We start from the raw sequence: 21,876 nt of genomic DNA, 5'->3' as shown, positions 1-21,876 counted from the left end.
AATAGAGGAGGTGACATCCTACATTGTGAGAGGAAATTGAGGAGTTGACATCCTCCATTGTGAGAGGAAATAGAGGAGGTGACATCCTCCATTGTGAGGGGAAATAGAGGAGGCGACATCCTCCATTGTGAGAGGAAATAGAGGAGGTGACGTCCTCCATTGTGAGAGGAAATAGAGGAGGTGACGTCCTCCATTGTGAGAGGAAATAGAGGAGGTGACATCCTCCATTGTGAGAGGAAATAGAGGAGGTTACATCCTCCATTGTGAGAGGAACTAGAGAAGGTGACGTCCTCCATTGTGAGAGGAAATAGAGGAGGTGATGTCCTCCATTGCGAGAGGAAATAAAGGGAGGTGACATCCTCCATTGTGAGAGGAAATAGAGGAGGTGACATCCTCCATTGTGAGAGGAAATAGAGGGAGGTGACGTCCTCCATTGTGAGCGGAAATAGAGGAGGTGACGTCCTCTATTGTGAGAGGAAATAGAGGAGGTGACATCCTCCATTGTGAGAGGAAATAGAGGAGGTGACATCCTCCATTGTGAGAGGAAGTAGAGGAGGTGACGTCCTCCATTGTGAAAGGAAATAGAGGAGATGAGGTCCTCCATTGTGAGAGGAAATAGAGGAGGTGACGTCCTCCATTGTGAGAGTAAATGGAGGAGGTGACGTCCTCCATTGTGAGAGGAAATAGAGGAGGTGACGTCCTCCATTGTGAGAGGAAATAGAGGAGGTGACGTCCTCCATTGTGAGAGCAAATAGAGGAGGTGACGTCCTCCATTGTGAGAGGAAATAGAGGAGGTGACGTCCTCCATTGTGAGAGGAAATAGAGGAGGTGACATCCTCCATTGTGAGAGGAAATAGAGGAGGTGACATCCTCCATTGTGAGAGGAAATAGAGGGAGGTGATGTCCTCCATTGTGAGAGGAAATAGAGGAGGTGACATCCTCCATTGTGAGAGGAAATAGAGGAGGTGATGTCCTCCATTGTGAGAGGAAATAGAGGAGGTGACGTCCTCCATTGTGAGAGGAAATAGAGGAGATGACGTCCTCCATTGTGAGAGGAAATAGAGGAGGTGAAGTCCTCCATTGTGAGAGGAAATAGAGGAGGTGACATCCTCCATTGTGAGAGGAAATTGAGGAGTTGACATCCTCCATTGTGAGAGGAAATAGAGGAGGTGACATCCTCCATTGTGAGAGGAAATAGAGGAGGTGACATCCTACATTGTGAGAGGAAATAGAGGAGGTTACATCCTCAATTGTGAGAGGAAGTAGAGAAGGTGACGTCCTCCATTGTGAGAGGAAATAGAGGAGGTGACATCCTCCATTGTGAGAGGAAATAGAGGGAGGTGACGTCCTCCATTGTGAGAGGAAATAGAGGAGGTTACATCCTCCATTGTGAGAGGAAATAGAGGAGATGACGTCCTCCATTGTGAGAGGAAATAGAGGAGGTGACGTCCTCCATTGTGAGAGGAAATAGAGGAGGTGACATCCTCCATTGTGAGAGGAAATAGAGGGAGGTGACATTCTCCATTGTGAGAGGAAAAAGAGGAGGTGATGTCCTCCAGTGTGAGAGGAAATAGAGGAGGTGACGTCCTCCATTGTGAGAGGAAGTAGAGAAGGTGACGTCCTCCATTGTGAGAGGAAATAGAGGAGGTGACGTCCTCCATTGTGAGAGGAAATAGAGGGAGGTGACGTCCTCCATTATGAGAGGAAATAAAGGAGGTGACGTCCTCCATTGTGAGAGGAAATAGAGTAGGTGATGTTCTTCATTGTGAGAGAAAGTAGAGAAGGTGACGTCCTCCATTGTGAGAGGAAATAGAGGAGGTGATGTCCTTCATTGTGAGAGGAAGTAGAGAAGGTGAGCTCCTCCATTGTGAGAAGAAATAGAGGAGGTGACATCCTTCATTGTGAGCGGAAATAGAGGAGGTGACGTCCTCCATTGTGAGAGGAAGTAGAGAAGGTGACGTCCTCCATTGTGAGAGGAAATAGAGGAGGTGACATCCTCCATTGTGAGAGGAAATTGAGGAGTTGACATCGTCCATTGTGAGAGGAAATAGAGGAGGTGACATCCTTCATTGTGAGAGGAAATAGAGGAGGTGACATCCTACATTGTGAGAGGAAATAGAGGAGGTTACATCCTCCATTGTGAGAGGAAGTAGAGAAGGTGACGTCCTCCATTGTGAGAGGAAATAGAGGAGGTGACATCCTCCATTGTGAGAGGAAATAGAGTGAGGTGACATCCTCCATTGTGAGAGGAAATAGAGGGAGGTGATGTCCTCCATTGTGAGAGGAAATAGAGGAGGTGACATCCTCCATTGTGAGAGGAAATAGAAGAGGTGATGTCCTCCATTGTGAGAGGAAATAGAGGAGGTGACGTCCTCCATTGTGAGAGGAAATAGAGGAGATGACGTCCTCCATTGTGAGAGGAAATAGAGGAGGTGACATCCTCCATTGTGAGAGGAAATAGAGGAGGTGACATCCTCCATTGTGAGAGGAAATAGAGGAGGTGACATCCTACATTGTGAGAGGAAATAGAGGAGGTTACATCCTCAATTGTGAGAGGAAGTAGAGAAGGTGATGTCCTCCATTGTGAGAGGAAATAGAGGAGGTGACATCCTCCATTGTGAGAGGAAATAGAGGGAGGTGACGTCCTCCATTGTGAGAGGAAATAGAGGAGGTTACATCCTCCATTGTGAGAGGAAATAGAGGAGATGACGTCCTCCATTGTGAGAGGAAATAGAGGAGGTGACGTCCTCCATTGTGAGAGGAAATAGAGGAGGTGACATCCTCCATTGTGAGAGGAAATAGAGGGAGGTGACATCCTCCATTGTGAGAGGAAAAAGAGGAGGTGACATCCTCCATTGTGAGAGGAAATAGAGGAGGTGACATCCTCCATTGTGAGAGGAAATAGAGGAAGGTGACGTCCTCCATTGTGAGAGGAAATAGAGGTGGTTACATCCTGCATTGTGAGAGGAAGTAGAGAAGGTGACGTCCTCCATTGTGAGAGGAAATAGAGGAGGTGACGTCCTCCATTGTGAGAGGAAATAGAGGGAGGTGACGTCCTCCATTATGAGAGGAAATAAAGGAGGTGACGTCCTCCATTGTGAGAGGAAATAGAGTAGGTGATGTCCTTCATTGTGAGAGAAAGTAGAGAAGGTGACGTCCTCCATTGTGAGAGGAAATAGAGGAGGTGATGTCCTTCATTGTGAGAGGAAGTAGAGAAGGTGAGCTCCTCCATTGTGAGAAGAAATAGAGGAGGTGACATCCTTCATTGTGAGCGGAAATAGAGGAGGTGACGTCCTCCATTGTGAGAGGAAATAGAGGAGGTGACATCCTCCATTGTGAGAGGAAATTGAGGAGTTGACATCCTCCATTGTGAGAGGAAATAGAGGAGGTGACATCCTCCATTGTGAGAGGAAATAGAGGAGGTGACATCCTACATTGTGAGAGGAAATAGAGGAGGTTACATCCTCCATTGTGAGAGGAAGTAGAGAAGGTGACGTCCTCCATTGTGAGAGGAAATAGAGGAGGTGACATCCTCCATTGTGAGAGGAAATAGAGTGAGGTGACGTCCTCCATTGTGAGAGGAAATAGAGGAGGTTACATCCTCCATTGTGAGAGGAAATAGAGGAGATGACGTCCTCCATTGTGAGAGGAAATAGAGGAGGTGACGTCCTCCATTGTGAGAGGAAATAGAGGAGGTGACATCCTCCATTGTGAGAGGAAATAGAGGGAGGTGACATCCTCCATTGTCAGAGGAAATAGAGGAGGTGACATCCTCCATTGTGAGAGGAAGTAGAGGAGGTGACGTCCTCCATTGTGAAAGGAAATAGAGGAGATGAGGTCCTCCATTGTGAGAGGAAATAGAGGAGGTGAGGTCCTCCATTGTGAGAGTAAATGGAGGAGGTGACGTCCTCCATTGTGAGAGGAAATAGAGGAGGTGATGTCCTCCAGTGTGAGAGGAAATAGAGGAGGTGACGTCCTCCATTGTGAGAGGAAATAGAGGAGGTGACGTCCTCCATTGTGAGAGGAAATAGAGGAGGTGACGTCCTCCATTGTGAGAGGAAATAGAGGAGGTGACGTCCTCCATTGTGAGAGGAAATAGAGGAGGTGACGTCCTCCATTGTGAGAGGAAATAGAGGAGGTGACATCCTCCATTGTGAGAGGAAATAGAGGGAGGTGATGTCCTCCATTGTGAGAGGAAATAGAGGAGGTGACATCCTCCATTGTGAGAGGAAATAGAGGAGGTGATGTCCTCCATTGTGAGAGGAAATAGAGGAGGTGACGTCCTCCATTGTGAGAGGAAATAGAGGAGATGACGTCCTCCATTGTGAGAGGAAATAGAGGAGGTGAAGTCCTCCATTGTGAGAGGAAATAGAGGAGGTGACATCCTCCATTGTGAGAGGAAATTGAGGAGTTGACATCCTCCATTGTGAGAGGAAATAGCGGATGTGACATCCTCCATTGTGAGAGGAAATAGAGGGAGGTGACGTCCTCCATTGTGAGAGGAAATAGAGGAGGTGACGTCCTCCATTGTGAGAGTAAATGGAGGAGGTGACGTCCTCCATTGTGCGAGGAAATAGAGGAGGTGATGTCCTCCAGTGTGAGAGGAAATAGAGGAGGTGACGTCCTCCATTGTGAGAGGAAATAGAGGAGGTGACGTCCTCCATTGTGAGAGGAAATAGAGGAGATGACGTCCTCCATTGTGAGCGGAAATAGAGGAGGTGACGTCCTCCATTGTGAGAGGAAATAGAGGAGGTGACATCCTCCATTGTGAGAGGAAATAGAGGAGGTGACATCCTCCATTGTGAGAGGAAATAGAGGGAGGTGACGTCCTCCATTGTGAGAGGAAATAGAGGAGGTGACATCCTCCATTGTGAGAGGAAATTGAGGAGGTGACATCCTCCATTGTGAGAGGAAACAGAGGAGGTGACATCCTCCATTGTGAGAGGAAATAGAGGAGGTGACATCCTCCATTGTGAGAGGAAATAGAGGAGGTGATGTCTTCCATTGTCAGAGGAAATAGAGGAGGTGACATCCTCCATTGTGAGAGGAAATAGAGGAGGTGACGTCCTCCATTGTGAGAGGAAATAGAGGAGATGACGTCCTCCATTGTGAGAGGAAATAGAGGAGGTGACTTCCTCCATTGTGAGAGTAAATGGAGGAGGTGACGTCCTCCATTGTGAGAGTAAATGGAGGAGGTGACGTCCTCCATTGTGAGAGGAAATAGAGGAGGTGACGTCCTCCATTGTGAGAGGAAATAGAGGCGGTGACGTCCTCCATTGTGAGAGGAAATAGAGGAGGTGCCGTCCTCCATTGTGAGAGGAAATAGAGAAGATGACATCCTCCATTGTGAGAGGAAATAGAGGAGGTGACATCCTCCATTGTGAGCGGAAATAGAGGAGGTGACGTCCTCCATTGTGAGAGGAAATAGAGGAGGTGACGTCCTCCATTGTGAGAGGAAATAGAGGAGGTGACATCCTCCATTGTGAGAAGAAATAGAGGGAGGTGATGTCCTCCATTGTGAGAGGAAATAGAGGAGGTGACATCCTCCATTGTGAGAGGAAATAGAGGAGGTGATGTCCTCCATTGTGAGAGGAAATAGAGGAGGTGACGTCCTCCATTGTGAGAGGAAATAGAGGAGGTGACGTCCTCCATTGTGAGAGGAAATAGAGGAGGTGACATCCTCCATTGTGAGAGGAAATTGAGGAGTTGACATCCTCCATTGTGAGAGGAAATAGAGGAGGGGACATCCTCCATTGTGAGGGGAAATAGAGGAGGCGACGTCCTCCATTGTGAGAGGAAATAGAGGAGGTGACGTCCTCCATTCTGAGAGGAAATAGAGGAGGTGACGTCCTCCATTGTGAGAGGAAATAGAGGAGGTGACATCCTCCATTGTGAGAGGAACTAGAGAAGGTGACGTCCTCCATTGTGAGAGGAAATAGAGGAGGTGACGTCCTCCATTGCGAGAGGAAATAAAGGGAGGTGACGTCCTCCATTGTGAGACGAAATAGAGGAGGTGACATCCTCCATTGTGAGAGGAAATAGAGGGAGGTGACGTCCTCCATTGTGAGCGGAAATAGAGGAGGTGACGTCCTCCATTGTGAGAGGAAATAGAGGAGGTGACATCCTCCATTGTGAGAGGAAATAGAGGAGGTGACATCCTCCATTGTGAGAGGAAGTAGAGGAGGTGACGTCCTCCATTGTGAAAGGAAATAGAGGAGATGAGGTCCTCCATTGTGAGAGGAAATAGAGGAGGTGACGTCCTCCATTGTGAGAGTAAATGGAGGAGGTGACGTCCTCCATTGTGAGAGGAAATAGAGGAGGTGATGTCCTCCATTGTGAGAGGAAATAGAGGCGGTGACGTCCTCCATTGTGAGAGGAAATAGAGGAGGTGACGTCCTCCATTGTGAGAGGAAATAGAGGAGGTGACGTCCTCCATTGTGAGAGGAAATAGAGGAGGTGACGTCCTCCATTGTGAGAGGAAATAGAGGAGGTGACATCCTCCATTGTGAGAGGAAATAGAGGAGGTGACATCCTCCATTGTGAGAGTAAATAGAGGGAGGTGATGTCCTCCATTGTGAGAGGAAATAGAGGAGGTGACATCCTCCATTGTGAGAGGAAATAGAGGAGGTGATGTCCTCCATTGTGAGAGGAAATAGAGGAGGTGACGTCCTCCATTCTGAGAGGAAGTAGAGAAGGTGACGTCCTCCATTGTGAGAGGAAATAGAGGAGGTGACATCCTCCATTGTGAGAGGAAATAGAGGGAGGTGACGTCCTCCATTGTGAGAGGAAATAGAGGAGGTTACATCCTCCATTGTGAGAGGAAATAGAGGAGATGACGTCCTCCATTGTGAGAGGAAATAGAGGAGGTGACGTCCTCCATTGTGAGAGGAAATAGAGGAGGTGACATCCTCCATTGTGAGAGGAAATAGAGGGAGGTGACATCCTCCATTGTGAGAGGAAAAAGAGGAGGTGACATCCTCCATTGTGAGAGGAAATAGAGGAGGTGACATCCTCCATTGTGAGAGGAAATAGAGGGAGGTGACGTCCTCCATTGTGAGAGGAAATAGAGGTGGTTACATCCTCCATTGTGAGAGGAAGTAGAGAAGGTGACGTCCTCCATTGTGAGAGGAAATAGAGGAGGTGACGTCCTCCATTGTGAGAGGAAATAGAGGGAGGTGACGTCCTCCATTATGAGAGGAAATAAAGGAGGTGACGTCCTCCATTGTGAGAGGAAATAGAGTAGGTGATGTCCTTCATTGTGAGAGAAAGTAGAGAAGGTGACGTCCTCCATTGTGAGAGGAAATAGAGGAGGTGATGTCCTTCATTGTGAGAGGAAGTAGAGAAGGTGAGCTCCTCCATTGTGAGAAGAAATAGAGGAGGTGACATCCTTCATTGTGAGCGGAAATAGAGGAGGTGACGTCCTCCATTGTGAGAGGAAGTAGAGAAGGTGACGTCCTCCATTGTGAGCGGAAATAGAGGAGGTGACATCCTCCATTGTGAGAGGAAATTGAGGAGTTGACGTCCTCCATTGTGAGAGGAAATAGAGGAGGTTACATCCTCCATTGTGAGAGGAAATAGAGGAGATGACGTCCTCCATTGTGAGAGGAAATAGAGGAGGTGACGTCCTCCATTGTGAGAGGAAATAGAGGAGGTGACATCCTCCATTGTGAGAGGAAATAGAGGGAGGTGACATCCTCCATTGTCAGAGGAAATAGAGGAGGTGACATCCTCCATTGTGAGAGGAAATAGAGGGAGGTGACGTCCTCAATTGTGAGAGGAAATAGAGGAGGTGACATCCTCCATTGTGAGAGGAAATAGAGGAGGTGACATCCTCCATTGTGAGAGGAAATAAAGGAGGTGACGTCCTCCATTGTGAGAGGAAATAGAGGAGGTGACATCCTCCATTGTGAGAGGAAGTAGAGAAGGTGACGTCCTCCATTGTGAGAGGAAATAGAGGAGGTGATGTCCTCCATTGTGAGAGGAAATAGAGGGAGGTGACGTCCTCCATTGTGAGAGGAAATAAAGGAGGTGACGTCCTCCATTGTGAGAGGAAATAGAGTAGGTGATGTCCTTCATTGTGAGAGAAAGTAGAGAAGGTGACGTCCTGCATTGTGAGAGGAAATAGAGGAGGTGATGTCCTTCATTGTGAGAGGAAGTAGAGAAGGTGACGTCCTCCATTGTGAGAAGAAATAGAGGAGGTGACATCCTTCATTGTGAGCGGAAATAGAGGAGGTGACGTCCTCCATTGTGACAGGAAATAGAGGAGGCGACGTCCTCCATTTTGAGAGGAAATAGAGGAGGTGACGTCCTCCATTGTGAGAGGAAATAGAGGAGGTGATGTCCTTCATTGTGAGAGAAAGTAGAGAAGGTGACGTCCTCCATTGTGAGAGGAAATAGAGGAGGTGATGTCCTTCATTGTGAGAGGAAGTAGAGAAGGTGAGCTCCTCCATTGTGAGAAGAAATAGAGGAGGTGACATCCTTCATTGTGAGCGGAAATAGAGGGAGGTGACATCCTCCATTGTGAGAGGAAATAGAGGAGATGACGTCCTCCATTGTGAGAGGAAATAGAGGAGGTGACATCCTCCATTGTGAGAGGAAATAGAGGAGGTGACGTCCTCCATTGTGAGAGGAAATAGAGGAGGTGACGTCCTCCATTGTGAGAGGAAATAGAGGAGGTGACGTCCTCCATTGTGAGAGGAAATAGAGGAGGTGACGTCCTTCATTGTGAGAGGAAATAGAGTAGGTGACGTCCTCCATTGTGAGAGGAAATAGAGGTGACATCCTCCATTGTGAGAGGAAATAGAGGAGGTGAGGTCCTCCATTGTGAGAGGAAATAGAGGAGGTGAGGTCCTCCATTGTGAGAGGAAATAGAGAAGGTGACGTCGTCCATTGTGAGAGGAAATAGAGGAGGTGACATCCTCCATTGTGAGTGTGGAAAACACCCACCAGCTATTGTGGCGCCCCTGACCTGGTCAGGCACCACTGAGTACTGCACCCATGCTGGGGACAGTACAATACAGGTAATCCAGAAGGCTGACCGGGGTGTGGAACACAGGCGCATAGTGATCAGGTCTCACACATGTACCCATGAGAGGACCCCTGGGGATCCCAGGAGGGGGCAAGCCTTCACCTTCACTGGAATAGTGGAGGGGGTAGAGCCTCCATCTCCTCTCAAGGGGTGTGGTGGAGAGTCTGGTTGCTAGGTGGCGTAGGCAAGAACAGGAGAGGAGGGGCAGTGAGCCAGTTCAGTGTAGAGTCCAGGGAGCTCAAGTGAGGAGCAGATCCCTGGGGCTGTTGCTGTCTAACAGCGCCCGCGCAGTGGCTATTGACGGGGGAGAACGGTCAACTAGGAGTGCTACCTGAAAGCCAGCTTCAGCTAGAGAGAAAGCACGGAGTGGGAAGTAAGGAGACTGCTAGAGAGCACCAGGCCCAACCGGGCGGCAGATCCCGAAGCGAAGATAGATCCAGCTTTCTTCTGCTAAACCTGCCGGTGTGGGGCTCTCAAAGCCCACACCACAACACCACAAAAGCCGCAGCCACGTAACCGCAGTGAGGGCCCATAGGTCACAGGAGGCAAGCAGCTGGAGTGGCCTGGTCCGGGGAACAAGCAAACGGCAACCAAAAGGGGGAGTGAGGCTTCAGCAACTTCCCTGGGTGACCCCCATAGGGACTCAAAGTCGGGGTCACCCCAAACCACCAAGGGCTAAGGAAGGCGAGTCAGTAGTCACCCTCATAAAGTCAGCCTGAAGGATACCTGGTTCCCACCTGGTTCATCCCAGCTACGCCCGGGCTACTCACCCTGCCATCAAATGTGAGTAAAGCCTTTGAAAGACATTCCTGCCTGTGTGGTTATTCTGCGACTTGTGGTACTACAAACCTACACAGGGCTCTGGGGCTTGCCTCACTCTCAGGAGGCTACTACATCCGACTGCACCCACCATCAGCCCCAGGCGTCCCCTAACCTGCAGTGGCGGTCCCCACTGACCGCAATACTGAGAGTGGCGTCACGATCAAACAAGAAGATTTCCTACCAGTGACGGAGATCCAGCAACGTGGAGTCCCTGAAGGTAATGCACCGACACTGACACGACACCTGAGGGGCTTCACATCTGGCGTCACGAACAGGATAAGGACTAGACCTGTTCAGACAGGTGACCATGTGCCTGGGCGGTCCGCTTGAAAAATTGGAAGCGCCGCCATATTGCCACCATGAAAAGCGCGCTGAAAAACAACAGCAGCCCGCGCTGGAAGAAGTTACCGCCCACGAAGAGGTGTGGCTACCCAGAGATCCCCTGCAGAGTTCTGACCTTGCCAGCTATGAGAGCGGAAGCGTCGAGAGACGGCGGGAAGGAAGGAGAGCCACAAGCCTGCTGCTGGGAGAGGAGCTGCTGAAAGAAGCAGAGGAGAAACTAAAAAGCTTGCTATCAGAGGCAACGGCGAGCCCACAGCTGGAGAGTCGTGCAGAAGACGGCGCAGAAGAAATGGCGTCTGACCGCAGAAATCCAGAACCGGGCTCCGCTGCCTGGTGGTATCGGGAGCTGGCCCAGTTCTGCGACCGACTGGAGAACCGGGTCGTGGAGCAGATTAGAGAAGAACGAATGGAACTGCTGGAGATGGCTGCCGCGGTTCGGGCCTATGAAAGGAGAGCCGCGCGCCGAGTGCCAGACAGGACGGCGACGACGCAGACCCCGATGCTGCCACCGGTGGGTGAGTCAAGTGATGCCCCGGCCAGTGCAAGTGCCCCGACCCCTGCTGCCACGTCCGCGGTCCCCGAAGAGGCGTCCGGTGCGGCGACGCTGAAGCAGACCGCAGCCACGCCAGGTGCGGCCCGCCAAGCCCCGGCCGCCGCAGCGATGCCCTGCTCGGCCCACCAAGACCCGGTCCCTGCAGCAACGCCCAGTCCGGCCCGCAAAGAACCGGCTGCCACCGCGACCCTCATCCGCGCCGCAGGTGTGACGCTGAACCAGGCCGCCGCCACGCCAGGCGCGGCCCGCCAAGCCCAGACTGCTGCAGCGACGTCCAGCCCAGCCTGCACAGATTCCATCGCAGCTGAGACGCCGTTCCAGGCCGCCGCCATCCAGGGCGCGGCCCGCCAAGACCAGGCCGCCGCCATCCAGGGCGCGGCCCGCCAAGACCAGGCCGCCGCCATCCAGGGCGCGGCCCGCCAAGACCAGGCCGCCGCCATGCCGGGCGCGGCCCGCCAAGACCAGGCCGCCGCCATGCCGGGCGCGGCCCGCCAAGACCAGGCCGCCACCATGCCAGGCGCGGCCCGCCAAGAGATTGCATCACCATTTTCCCCGGCCTGCAAGGCCAGAGCAGACACCGCTCCCCAGTCCAAAGAGGTCCCTGCTAGGAAGACCCTGATAGGAGAGGACCCCGAATACTGGAAGCTGAAGGCTGACCTAGAGGCCCAGTTCCCACAAGAGATGGTGGATCGGTATCTGCTCCCTCCGCATACCCCCAAGGAGATTCAGGCAACCCCTGCAGCTGTGCCGGAGAGTCCACCACCTGGGCCAGCTGAAGAACACTCATCCCCAGCGCTGCCACAACCAGAGTGCAGCGAAGAACTAAGGGGGAGAGGAGGCCAGGAAGCTGAGGAGCTGACTCCGGAGCCACCAGCAGTGGATCTATACTCAGAACCGGAGATGTTGCCCTATTCCCGCTGGGATGAAGAGGATTTGACACCGTCTGCAGATGAAGAACTGCCCAAAAGCCTTACCTGGGAGTTTGTGAGCTGCACCCAGCAGAACCCAGCCTGCAAGACACGGCGCAGCAGAGCAGAGTATCCTCCAACACCACAGTCTCCAGAGCAGAGAGAGGTCACAGCCAGAGACCTGCAGGAGAAAAGATTACTGAGAAGGTCTAGAGCCCAGGTCAGAGGACCCCTTTACAGAGGAGTAGTAGAGGACTTCAATTTGAAAAGCGGATACGGTTTTATTGTAGCAAGAGGAATAAAAGAGGGCATATTTGTGAATCGGAGAGATGTTCAAGCCCACCTGCCCAGAGGACATTCAGGCAGAAATTTGAAAATTGGAGACGCAGTACAGTTCACCTTGCATCAAGGAGAAAGGGGCTACTATGCCTTAGATGTAGCACCATGTCCCAAAGAGGAAAGAAAAGACAGAGATAGAGACACAGATGAAGATCAAGAGAGAAAAGACAAGGAACCTACAGAGGAAACAACCACAGACGACGACAAAGAGCCAGAAAGCAACAGGTGCCGCAGCCCAGCAGGCCCAAGCCCTGGTAAAAAAGAGTAAAGTAAAGAAAGAAGTACCGAAAGTTTGACCAGTTTGACAAGTTGAAAAGTTTGCAACGTTATTGTTTAAGCATGTGCCCACATAAACTAATGTGAGAAATAAACCTTAAGGCTATGAACTGGCTATAGCCACAAACTCTCGCAGTGTAAATAGTTACACCAGAGGGCACCACCACCACCAGAGTCAGCCTGTTTAGGGGCTTGGCTCGTCTGCAACCAGGAGGAGCCCGTCCGTATATAGGGCCTTGGCTCACCTGCAACCAGAGAGCATGCCTGTTTATGGGGCCTGGCTCACCACCACAAAGAGGGTACCTGGTCAGCACCAACTGTGGAGGCCGCCTCTGCATCCTGCCAGAAGAGGCTGAAGGCGCGGCTCCACCAGGCCAGGTATACCCTGAAACCACCAGCCCATGAAAGCCGCCTCTACATCCTGCCAGAAGTGGCTGAAGCCGCGGCCAACGTGAGAGGGTTTTGGGTGGGTTAACGGACTTGTGGGTGGAGGGTGGTGATGTATGGTACCTGGTGCTTTTAAAAATGTTTTACATGTTTTAATGTTTTATGCATTTTAAAAATGTTGTCTTGCAGCCCGAGGACGTGCTGGTGATAACTAAGGGGGAATGTGGCGCCCCTGACCTGGTCAGGCACCACTGAGTACTGCACCCATGCTGGGGACAGTACAATACAGGTAATCCAGAAGGCTGACAGGGGTGTGGAACACAGGCGCATAGTGATCAGGTCTCACACATGTACCCATGAGAGGACCCCTGGGGATCCCAGGAGGGGGCAAGCCTTCACCTTCACTGGAATAGTGGAGGGGGTAGAGCCTCCATCTCCTCTCAAGGGGTGTGGTGGAGAGTCTGGTTGCTAGGTGGCGTAGGCAAGAACAGGAGAGGAGGGGCAGTGAGCCAGTTCAGTGTAGAGTCCAGGGAGCTCAAGTGAGGAGCAGATCCCTGGGGCTGTTGCTGTCTAACAGCGCCCGCGCAGTGGCTATTGACGGGGGAGAACGGTCAACTAGGAGTGCTACCTGAAAGCCAGCTTCAGCTAGAGAGAAAGCACGGAGTGGGAAGTAAGGAGACTGCTAGAGAGCACCAGGCCCAACCGGGCGGCAGATCCCGAAGCGAAGATAGATCCAGCTTTCTTCTGCTAAACCTGCCGGTGTGGGGCTCTCAAAGCCCACACCACAACACCACAAAAGCCGCAGCCACGTAACCGCAGTGAGGGCCCATAGGTCACAGGAGGCAAGCAGCTGGAGTGGCCTGGTCCGGGGAACAAGCAAACGGCAACCAAAAGGGGGAGTGAGGCTTCAGCAACTTCCCTGGGTGACCCCCATAGGGACTCAAAGTCGGGGTCACCCCAAACCACCAAGGGCTAAGGAAGGCGAGTCAGTAGTCACCCTCATAAAGTCAGCCTGAAGGATACCTGGTTCCCACCTGGTTCATCCCAGCTACGCCCGGGCTACTCACCCTGCCATCAAATGTGAGTAAAGCCTTTGAAAGACATTCCTGCCTGTGTGGTTATTCTGCGACTTGTGGTACTACAAACCTACACAGGGCTCTGGGGCTTGCCTCACTCTCAGGAGGCTACTACATCCGACTGCACCCACCATCAGCCCCAGGCGTCCCCTAACCTGCAGTGGCGGTCCCCACTGACCGCAATACTGAGAGTGGCGTCACGATCAAACAAGAAGATTTCCTACCAGTGACGGAGATCCAGCAACGTGGAGTCCCTGAAGGTAATGCACCGACACTGACACGACACCTGAGGGGCTTCACACTATCACCATCTGTATATAGGTATCCATCTTGTTATCACCAGTAGAGACTGTTCCTTTCCAAGTTGTTTCCTTCATGATTGAAGATGAACTGCACAAACAACTATCACCACCATCAGACTCTACCGGAAGAGCAGCGACTGCAAACTCTACATCCCGCTGTTATATTCCCTTTCAATTGGGGAACATTGTGTGTGTGCAATTTTGAGGGAACCCACTAGGACAGTAAGCCCGGCCACCGTGAGGTGAATTACAGACCGCTGGGAGCACACGAGGTTACCACATAAGCTCCATCTTTAACCCTGGCACTATCCCACACTATAGTCCTAACCCTAATCTGAACCCTAATCCAAGTTCTAACCCTTTCTTTAACCCTAACCCTATCCCACACTATAGCCATAAACCTCTCACTAGTCCTAAACCTAATCTGAACCCTGACCCATGTCCTAACCCCATCTCTAACCCTAGCTATCCAATACCATAGTCCTAACTCTAATCTGAACCCTGACCCAAGTATTAACCCCATCCATAACACTGGCAATATCAAACACCATAGTCCTAAACCTGATCTTAACCCTGACACGTCATAACCCCATCCTTAACCCTAGCACTACCCCACACCATAGTCCTAAACCTAATCTAAACCCTAACCTAAATCCTAACCCCATCCCTAACCCCGGCACTATCCCACACCATAATCTAAACCCTAACCTAAATCCTAACCACATCCCTAACCCTGGAACTATCCCACACCCTAGTCCTAAGCCTAACCTAAATCCTAACCACATCCCTAACCGTGGCACTATCCAACACCGTAGTCTTAACTCTAATCTGAACCCTTACCTAAATCCTAACCCCATTCCTAACCCTAGCACTACCCTACACCAATGTCCTAAGCCGAATCTGAATCCTAACCTAAATCCTAACCCCATCCCTAACCCTGGCTCTATTCCACAGTGTGTGGGGGCTACTGAGGGTCATAATACAGTGTGTGGGAGCTACTGAGGGTCATAATACAGTGTGTGGGGGCTACTGGGGCCATAATACAGTGTGGGGGCTACTGGGGCCATAATACAGTGTGTGGGAGCTACTGAGGCCATAATACTGAGTGTAGGGGCTACTGGGGCCATAATACAGTGTGTGGGAGCTACTGAGGCCGTAATAAAGTATGTGAGGGCTGCTGGGGCCATAATACAGTGTGTGGGAGCTACTGAGGCCATAATATAGTGTGTGAGGGCTACTGGGGCCATAATACAGTGTGTGAGGGCTACTGAGGCCATAATACAGTGTGTGGGAGCTACTGAAGCCATAATACAGTGTGTGAGGGCTACTGGGGCCGTAATAAAGTGTGTGGGGGCTACTGGTGCCATAATACAGTGTGTGGGAGCTACTGAGGCCGTAATACAGTGTGTGGGAGCTACTGAGGCCATAATACAGTGTGTGAGGGCTACTGGGGCCGTAATAAAGTGTGTGGTGGCTACTGAGGCCATAATACAGTGTGTGAGGGCTACTGAGGCCATAATACAGTGTGTGAGGGCTACTGGGGCCGTAATAAAGTGTGTGGGGGCTACTGGGTCCATAATACAGTGTGTGGGAGCTACTTAGGCCATAATACAGTGTGTGGGGGCTACTGAGGCCATAATACAGTGTGTGAGGGCTACTGGGGCCGTAATACAGTGTGTGGGAGCTACTGAGGCCATAATACAGTGTGTGGGAGCTACTGAGGCCATAATACAGTGTGTGAGGGCTACTGAGGCCATAATACAGTGTGTGGGAGCTACTGAGGCCGTAATACAGTGTGTGGGAGCTACTGAGGCCATAATACAGTGTGTGAGGGCTACTGGGGCCGTAATAAAGTGTGTGGGGGCTACTGAGGCCATAATACAGTGTGTGAGGGCTACTGAGGCCATAATACAGTGTGTGAGGGCTACTGGGGCCGTAATAAAGTGTGTGGGGGCTACTGGGGCCATAATACAGTGTGTGGGAGCTACTTAGGCCGTAATACAGTGTGTGGGGGCTACTGGGGCCATAATACAGTGTGTGGGGGCTACTGGGGCCATAATACAGTGTGTGGGAGCTACTGAGGCCATAATACAGTGTGTGAGGGCTACTGGGGCCATAATACAGTGTGTGGGAGCTACTGAGGCCGTAATAAAGTGTGTGGGGGCTACTGGGGCCATAATACAGTGTGTGGGAGCTACTGAGGCCGTAATAAAGTGTGTGGGAGCTACTGAGGCCATAATACAGTGTGTGAGGGCTGCTGGGGCCATAATACAGTGTGTGGGGGCTACTGGGGCCATAATACAGTGTGTGGGGGCTACTGAGGCCATAATACAGTGTGTGGGGGCTACTGGGGCCATAATACAGTGTGTGGGAGCTACTGAGGCCGTAATAAAGTGTGTGGGAGCTACTGAGGCCATAATACAGTGTGTGGGAGCTACTGAAGCCATAATACAGTGTTTGAGGGCTACTGGGGCCATAATACAGTGTTTGAGGGCTACTGGGGCCATAATACAGTGTGTGGGGGCTACTGGGGCCATAATACAGTGTGTAGGGGCAACTGGGGCCATAATACAGTGTGCGGGGGCTACTGGAGGCCATAATACAGTGTGTGGGGGCTACTGGGGCCATAATACAGTGTGTGGGGGCTACTGGGGCCATAATACAGTGTGCGGGGGCTACTGGAGGCCATAATACAGTGTGTGGGGGCTACTGGGGCCATAATACAGTGTGCGGGGGCTACTGGATGGAGGCCATAATACAGTGTGCGGGGGCTACTGGAGGCCATAATACAGTGTGCGGGGGCTACTGGAGGCCATAATACAGTGTGCGGGGGCTACTGGAGGCCATAATACAGTGTGCGGGGGCTACTGGGGCCATAATACAGTGTGTGGGAGCTACTGAGGCCATAATACAGTGTGTGGGGGCTACTGGGGCCATAATACAGTGTGCGGGGGCTACTGGAGGCCATAATACAGTGTGTGGGGGCTACTGGGGCCATAATACAGTGTGTGGGGGCTACTGGGGCCATAATACAGTGTGTGAGGGCTACTGGAGGCCATAATACAGTGTGTGGGGGCTACTGGGGCCATAATACAGTGTGTGGGGGCTACTGGGGCCATAATACAGTGTGCGGGGGCTACTGGGGCCATAATACAGTGTGTGAGGGCTACTGGAGGCCATAATACAGTGTGTGGGGGCTACTGGGGCCATAATACAGTGTGCGGGGGCTACTGGAGGCCATAATACAGTGTGCGGGGGCTACTGGAGGCCATAATACAGTGTGCGGGGGCTACTGGAGGCCATAATACAGTGTGCGGGGGCTACTGGAGGCCATAATACAGTGTGCGGGGGCTACTGGGGCCATAATACAGTGTGCGGGGGCTACTGGGGCCATAATACAGTGTGTGGGAGCTACTGGGGCCATAATACACACTATATTGTGTATATGATGTTTATGCACAGAGTGTAAGTGTGGCCATCTAGTGGCGGCTCTAGGTAATGCTCATAGATGTAAATATTAGAATCTGCCTAGCAACAGGGACTGTAGGAGGGAAGCAGTGATGCTCTGGGAATGGCCCTCAAGAGGAGGAGCCGCTCTCAGGGAACAGGCTGACTCCATCTTGGATATTTAGGGGATGAACAGATCGGATATGCAGGTTGTTCAATACCTTGGACTGCAGTTAATGGGTGCGAGTTATCCCAAAATGTAGGGAGCGTGAACCCTAGAGGAGCAGACAGAGACACGTATGGGTGGTACCTGAAGCTGGTTCATGGCAGGTACGGGCAACCTCTACCATGGAAGTGTCTACTCGAGGACACTGGGTATAGGCCTGGTGAACAGGCTGCCATGGCAAGAGACATTAGACAAGAGTCCGGTTGGTGGTCGTACCACTAGGAGCCGGTCCCTGTGGGTGGGGACGCCAATAGGAGTCTGGAAAACTGATGTGCGGGACCATGATGCCAGCCTACGTGGAGGAGTATGGACCTATAATATCGGAGAGGCTATGGCCAGAAGAAGCGGAGGAGAAGTCCCGTGTGTGGTGTTAAGATAATGGCCCATCCCGGTAGCCCATCATCCTCCTGACAGGATTGGCAAGTTTTACTGGGACTTGGGTGGGAGCCATAGTCACCACATCTCCGTTCAAGCCCCCGGAACCAAGGAACGAGGAGGAAGCCCAAGAGGAGTTAGACCACCCTCACACTTGCACAGGGCATTCATATTTTCTAGGGCACAATTTTACCAATTACAGGGCATAAAGGAGGCATTTTCCATTATAAAGGGCTCAGTGGTGGCATTACCATGTGGGGCAGTAGTAGGGGCACGTATACCAGCAGTGGCTCAGTATTGGGGTATCAGCAGGATGACAAGTTTGTACAGGTCGGGAATAGATAGGAATGGGGCTAAAAATGCTGTAAGTCTCCATCAATAACTGCACTGTGATCTCTTACATGTTCTGTAGGACAGTATCTAGCACTATATGGCACCATATGACGGTAATATTGGTGTTAGAGGAGTTGTCCACGACTTTAACATTGATGGCTTATCCTTAAGACTGGTCGTCAATGTCTGATGGATGGGGGCGACACCCGGCACCGCCAATCAACTGTACTCGGAGCGGTTCCCCTATACCTATGATTAGGGGGTGCCACCATAGTTGTTACCATAGATAGCTGGTTAAGGACCCACTCGGTTGTTTCGAGCCCCCCAGCTGAACCCGTAGTTACCCCTCTGCTTTTTTACGTGCATTATGGACACCCCCAGAATGTGACCCCCATTAACCTGGGAGAAGGTAACACCGGAGCGGAGGACGAGCCGCACCCCACAAATACCCCGCAGTCTACTTTGTACAGATACCGGAGCAGCCGGAGAGACCAGGTACAGTGCTGACTGCAGAATTGTGAATGCAGCTCTGGATGTGACTTGAAGCCTACCATCGCTATCCCGTAGAGGAAGAACAGGAGCAGGATGACGCCGTAGGAACTCTCCACAAAGACATAACTGGTGGTCACCAGGGTCATCAGATTAGCGATAATCAGGACATAGAGCGCGTAGAGCAATCCCCACGATAACCTGGAAGGCGGGCGAGAAGGAGAAACGTCCATGTACTGGTAAGACAGATGAACAAGGCAGCCTGCTCCACCCTCTGTCCTGAAATACTCTGCGCTGCCACTCACCAGAAGGCCAGGTCCTGGAGACCCATCATCCTCATCATCTCGCGGTGCTCCTTCCTCTCCTTGGCGATGTAGAGCGTCAGCAGGTAGGACACGGAGATGTAAGACATGCACATGGCCATGATGAAAACCCCGATATACACGATCGGCCTGGATATCACCATGACCGATTTCATCTTCACAGCCGTAGTGGAGATCATGGCAGCCGCAACCGAATGATTAGTGGTCAGCTGCAAGGTAAAGAATGGTGGTCAGGCCGTGATCTGCACACAAGGTTGGATGCAGAGGAGTCCGCAGAGGACAACCCACAACAGGAAAAACAAACGACGACCCACAGCAGGCACGACACAGGACAGCCCACAGCGGGAACAACAAAGGACAGCCCACAGCATGGCCCACAGCAGGCACGACACAGGACAGCCCACAGCGGGAACAACAAAGGACAGCCCACAGCATGGCCCACAGCAGGCACGACACAGGACGGGCCACAGTGGGCATGATACAGGAAGACCCACTCACTGCAACAACAACACAGGACGGCCCACAGTGGGCATGACACAGGACATCCCAAAGCGGGCACAACACAGGACGGCCCACAGCGGGCACAACACAGGACGTCCCACAGCAGGCACGACACAGGACGGGCCACAGTGGGCATGACACAGGAAGACTCACTCACTGCAAGAACATCAAAGGACGGCCCACAGCAGTCACGACCCAGGACGGGCCACAGTGGGCACGACACAGGAAGACTCACTAACTGCAAGAACAACACAGGACGCCCCACAGCGGGCATGACACAGGACATCCCACAGCGGGCACGACACAGGACGGCCCACAGCCGGCACAACACAGGACGTCCCACAGCAGGCACAACACAAGACGTACCACAGCGGGCACGACACAGGACGTCCCACAGCGGGCACAACACAGGACGTCCCATAGCGGGCACGACACAGGGCGACCCACAGCGGGCACGACACAGGACGGCCCACAGAAGGCACAACACAAGACGGACCGCAGCAGGCACAACCCAAGACGGCCCACAGTGGGCACAACATAAGACGGACCGCAGCAGGCACACCACAGGACGTCCATAGCGGGCACGACACAGGACGGCCCACAGCGGGCACAACACAGGACGGCCCACAGCGGACACGACACAGTTCGGCCTATAGCGGACACAACACAGGACTGCCCACAGGAAACACAATACAGGACGGCCCACAGCGGTCACAAGATAAGACGGCCCACAGCGGGCACAACACAGGACGGCCCACAGAGAGCACAACACAGGATGGCCCACAGCGGGTACAACACAGGACAGCCCACAGAGAGCACAACACAGAACGGCCCACAGCAAGCATTTCTGGAGGTTTTGTTACAATGTATCAGTGCAGGTTTCCTGTCTCGTACAGTCTTGGGTACATTGTAACAAACCCTCAGCTGTGAGGATTGATTAGTCACATTTTACGTCACCTCGATGATGGCGGCGTCGATGCCGGCCTGCAGCTTCAGGAATCCATTTCTCCAGTACTTTACTGGGTAGCAAGATGGCAAATAATCGCACAAATCTGCGGAGAAAAATTGTGACCTCAGATATGACCGAAACACAGGAATTACTGGGGGAACAGCCGGACCCCTGCAATGAGTATTCCCCGGGGGTACGCATATGATGTCAGCGTGGCTCATCCGCACAGGACACTCACTTCTCTCTGCCAGGTAGTCATTGGGCGCCGGCACCTCATTTGACCGGAACTGGAGGTGATACGTGAACTCATCCCTAAACTTCACCGCCACCATTCCACCGGTGAACCGAAGCTCCCGGAGCAGATCTGACTCACTGGGGAACTCTTTAATGGTGACACCTGGAGGGAGAAAATAAGGTGATGTGTGACCCTATATGAGGGATCGGCATTGTGCACCCTGTGACCTTGGATGGGTGTAGGAGGAATCGTCATTGTGCACCCTGTGACCTTGGATGGGTGTAGGAGGGATCGGCGTTGTGCACCCTGTGACCCTCGATGGGTGTAGGAGGGATCGGCGTTGTGCACCCTGTGACCCTGGATGGGTGTAGGAGGGATCGGCGTTGTGCACCCTATGACCCTGGATGGGTGTAGGAGGGATCGGCATTGTGCACCCTGTGACCCTGGATGGGTGTAGGGGGGATCGGCATTGTGCACCCTGTGACCCTGGATGGGTGTAGGAGGGATCGGCGTTGTGCACCCTGTGACCTTGGATGGGTGTAGGAGGGATCGGCATTGTGCACCCTGTGACCCTGGATGGGTGTAGGAGGGATCGGCATTGTGCACCCTGTGACCCTGGATGGGTGTAGGAGGGATCGGCGTTGTGCACCCTGTGACCCTGGATGGGTGTAGGGGGGATCGGCGTTGTGCACCCTGTGACTCTGGATGGGTGTAGGAGGGATCGGCATTGTGCACCCTGTGACCCTGGATGGGTGTAGGAGGGCTCGGCATTGTGCACCCTGTGACTCTGGATGGGTGTAGGGGGGATCGGCATTGTGCACCCTGTGACCCTGGATGGGTGTAGGAGGGCTCGGCATTGTGCACCCTGTGACTCTGGATGGGTGTAGGAGGGATCGGCATTGTGCACCCTGTGACCCTGAATGGTGTAGGAGGGATCGGCATTGTGCACCCTGTGACCCTGGATG

At 52.3% G+C, this 21,876-nt stretch overlaps 1 protein-coding gene across 1 annotated transcript in view; it reads right to left on the bottom strand.

The window, feature by feature from the left end:
- The window catches only part of LOC142312524 (ABC-type organic anion transporter ABCA8-like), a 151,355-nt gene that overhangs the window by 110,995 nt on the left and 18,484 nt on the right, over positions 1-21,876 (bottom strand). The window contains exons 5-8 of the mRNA XM_075351494.1: positions 20,915-21,073; positions 20,685-20,779; positions 19,209-19,435; positions 18,966-19,104 (exon numbers count right to left, since the gene is read on the bottom strand). Coding sequence (XP_075207609.1) covers positions 18,966-19,104; positions 19,209-19,435; positions 20,685-20,779; positions 20,915-21,073 — 620 coding nt within the window. The remainder of the gene's footprint in view (positions 1-18,965; positions 19,105-19,208; positions 19,436-20,684; positions 20,780-20,914; positions 21,074-21,876) is intronic.

Source organism: Anomaloglossus baeobatrachus, chromosome 5 (genome assembly GCF_048569485.1).
Source record: "Anomaloglossus baeobatrachus isolate aAnoBae1 chromosome 5, aAnoBae1.hap1, whole genome shotgun sequence".
Taxonomy (NCBI): Eukaryota; Metazoa; Chordata; class Amphibia; order Anura; family Aromobatidae; genus Anomaloglossus; species Anomaloglossus baeobatrachus.
The sequence above is the reverse complement of the archived record's forward strand: the minus strand, read 5'-3'. Positions and strand labels throughout refer to the sequence as shown.